Raw genomic sequence first — 466 nt, 5'->3', positions numbered from 1 at the left:
CCCGGATGAAGTAGACCTGGCCTGGGGATGGATGGGGACATGGTGAGTGAGAGGCCACCACGGCCTGATGGGAACATCCCCAGCCCTGACACAAAGCTGGGTGGGCATCAGGGTTTGGTGCCGTTATGGGAGGGCCAGGGGACCCCAGCACTACCTTGAAGAGCGGAGGTGAAGCAGAAAGCATCGAATCGGTCCTTCTGCTTGTCCCTGGCCCCCCTGGCCTGGGGATGGATGGGGACATGGTGAGTGAGAGGCCACCACGGCCTGATGGGAACATCCCCAGCCCTGACACAAAGCTGGGTGGGCATCAGGGTTTGGTGCCGTTATGGGAGGGCCAGGGGACCCCAGCACTACCTTGAAGAGCGGAGGTGAAGCAGAAAGCATCGAATCGGTCCTTCTGCTTGTCCCTGGCCCCATAGGAGCGGACACCCGGCAGGAGGAGACGGCCACCGCACGGCCCCCGCGA

General features: G+C 63.1%; 1 protein-coding gene across 1 annotated transcript in view; it reads right to left on the bottom strand.

The window, feature by feature from the left end:
• Positions 1–4: 4 nt before the first annotated feature.
• Positions 5–466, bottom strand: part of LOC104501349 (hyaluronan and proteoglycan link protein 2-like) — a gene marked incomplete at its 3' end in the record, with an annotated part of 3,779 nt that continues 3,317 nt past the window's right edge. The window contains exons 5-6 of the mRNA XM_010145147.1: positions 355–465; positions 5–21 (exon numbers count right to left, since the gene is read on the bottom strand). Coding sequence (XP_010143449.1) covers positions 5–21; positions 355–465 — 128 coding nt within the window. The remainder of the gene's footprint in view (positions 22–354; position 466) is intronic.

Source organism: Buceros rhinoceros, unplaced genomic scaffold (genome assembly GCF_000710305.1).
Source record: "Buceros rhinoceros silvestris isolate BGI_N320 unplaced genomic scaffold, ASM71030v1 scaffold30831, whole genome shotgun sequence".
Taxonomy (NCBI): domain Eukaryota; kingdom Metazoa; phylum Chordata; class Aves; order Bucerotiformes; family Bucerotidae; genus Buceros; species Buceros rhinoceros.
Note: the sequence above shows the minus strand (reverse complement) of the source record. Positions and strands in the feature narration are given on the sequence as shown.